The sequence below is a fragment of the Salmo trutta genome, unplaced genomic scaffold, assembly GCF_901001165.1.
Source record: "Salmo trutta unplaced genomic scaffold, fSalTru1.1, whole genome shotgun sequence".
NCBI classification, from domain to species: Eukaryota; Metazoa; Chordata; class Actinopteri; order Salmoniformes; family Salmonidae; genus Salmo; species Salmo trutta.
The window spans coordinates 321,763-324,266 of record NW_021822521.1 but is presented as its reverse complement, the minus strand read 5'-3'; the positions used below and the strand labels follow the sequence as shown (position 1 = coordinate 324,266).

General features: G+C 52.1%; 1 protein-coding gene across 1 annotated transcript; it reads right to left on the bottom strand.

The window, feature by feature from the left end:
* Positions 1–649: 649 nt before the first annotated feature.
* LOC115182464 (glutenin, high molecular weight subunit DX5-like) lies at positions 650–2,190 on the bottom strand. Its single transcript, XM_029744058.1, has 2 exons — positions 2,181–2,190; positions 650–2,034 (listed from the first exon to the last, which is right to left on the bottom strand). The coding sequence occupies exons 1-2, from the start codon at positions 2,188–2,190 to the stop codon at positions 650–652; spliced, it is 1,395 nt and encodes a 464-aa protein (XP_029599918.1).
* Between the last annotated feature and the right edge of the window lie 314 nt (positions 2,191–2,504).

Sequence of the window (2,504 nt, the reverse complement as noted above, 5' to 3'; positions counted from 1 at the left end):
ACACTAACCTGAACACACTGACAGACTAACTAGTTACACTAACCTGAACACACTGACAGACTAACTAGTTACACTAACCTGAACACACTGACAGACTAACTAGTTACACTAACCTGAACACACTGACAGACTAACTAGTTACACTAACCTGAACACACTGACAGACTAACTAGTTACACTAACCTGAACACACTGACAGACTCACTAGTTACACTAACCTGAACACACTGACAGACTAACTAGTTACACTAACCTGAACACACTGACAGACTAACTAGTTACACTAACCTGAACACACTGACAGACTAACTAGTTACACTAACCTGAACACACTGACAGACTAACTAGTTACACTAACCTGAACACACTGACAGACAGCTCTGTTCCTTCATACCCTCCACTTCATCTAAGAGATGTATTCATGAAACTAAACCCCACTTTAATGGTTGTTTGCTTTGTTACAGCATGCATGCAGCAAACTCACACCGAGGGCTACACAGAGACCCCGACCCTTGAACCCAGGTCAGGCCAGCTAATTACAAGATGGAGGACAAATATCAGGGTTGTGTCGTGGAGCTAAGTGACTATAGTGTCCAGACCTAATGATAAGGCCACAGTTAATCGTTATTACCCGTCTTCACCAGGCTTGTTATTTAGAAGTAAGACGTTGAGAATGTGAGAGAGCTGGCCGTTCCAGAGTCCCAGGGCTGAGTCCCTTTATGTAGACAGCTGGCCGTTCCAGAGTCCCAGGGCTGAGTCCCTTTATGTAGAGAGCTGGCCGTTCCAGAGCCCCAGGGCTGAGTCCCTTTATGTAGAGAGCTGGCCGTTCCAGAGCTCCAGGGCTGAGTCCCTTTATGTAGAGAGCTGGCCGTTCCAGAGCCCCAGGGCTGAGTCCCTTTATGTAGAGAGCTGGCCGTTCCAGAGCCCCAAGGCTGAGTCCCTTTATGTAGAGAGCTGGCCGTTCCAGAGCCCCAGGGCTGAGTCCCTTTATGTAGAGAGCTGGCCGTTCCAGAGCCCCAGGGCTGAGTCCCTTTATGTAGAGAGCTGGCCGTTCCAGAGTCCCAGGGCTGAGTCCCTTTATGTAGAGAGCTGGCCGTTCCAGAGCCCCAGGGCTGAGTCCCTTTATGTAGAGAGCTGGCCGTTCCAGAGCCCCAGGGCTGAGTCCCTTTATGTAGAGAGCTGGCCGTTCCAGAGCCCCAGGGCTGAGTCCCTTTATGTAGAGAGCTGGCCGTTCCAGAGCCCCAGGGCTGAGTCCCTTTATGTAGAGAGCTGGCCGTTCCAGAGCCCCAGGGCTGAGTCCCTTTATGTAGAGAGCTGGCCGTTCCAGAGCCCCAGGGCTGAGTCCCTTTATGTAGAGAGCTGGTCGTTCCAGAGCCCCAGGGCTGAGTCCCTTTATGTAGAGAGCTGGCCGTTCCAGAGCCCCAGGGCTGAGTCCCTTTATGTAGAGAGCTGGCCGTTCCAGAGCCCCAGGGCTGAGTCCCTTTATGCAGAGAGCTGGCCGTTCCAGAGCCCCAGGGCTGAGTCCCTTTATGTAGAGAGCTGGCCGTTCCAGAGCCCCAGGGCTGAGTCCCTTTATGTAGAGAGCTGGCCGTTCCAGAGCCCCAGGGCCGAGTCCCTTTATGTAGAGAGCTGGCCGTTCCAGAGCCCCAGGGCCGAGTCCCTTTATGTAGAGAGCTGGCCGTTCCAGAGCCCCAGGGCTGAGTCCCTTTATGTAGAGAGCTGGCCGTTCCAGAGCCCCAAGGCCGAGTCCCTTTATGTAGAGAGCTGGCCGTTCCAGAGCCCCAGGGCCGAGTCCCTTTATGTAGAGAGCTGGCCGTTCCAGAGCCCCAGGGCTGAGTCCCTTTATGTAGAGAGCTGGCCGTTCCAGAGCCCCAGGGCTGAGTCCCTTTATGTAGAGAGCTGGCCGTTCCAGAGCCCCAGGGCTGAGTCCCTTTATGTAGAGAGCTGGTCGTTCCAGAGCCCCAGGGCTGAGTCCCTTTATGTAGAGAGCTGGCCGTTCCAGAGCCCCAGGGCTGAGTCCCTTTATGTAGAGAGCTGGCCGTTCCAGAGTCCCAGGGCTGAGTCCCTAATGGTATTCTATTCTCTTTATGCTGCGTTATGTTTAACCAGGACCCATAGGGCTCTGGTCAAAAGCAGTGAACTACAGTACCCTACAGAATAGGGTGCGATTTGGTACGCACTTCCAGACATACTGTAGACACTCTGACAATGGAAACAGGTGTCACTTTGATTGAACTGAAGTGACTGTCATCCATACTGTAGAAATGTACTGACTCAGGGATCTGCTCAGCTGTTTACATAATCAATACAGCATATGAACAACAGTCAGGTCAATACTCTAGGTGGAAAAGACAACGGAAAATATGTCCTGTACATTCTAACCCTTGTAAAAGAGACCCCCCCCTTTAAATAAAGGTAAAATGTGCATACCAGAGATTGTAAAAAACTACATAGTGTGTTTCCCCGTACAGGCCCCGGGACATACTGTTACTGGTCCTACGTCC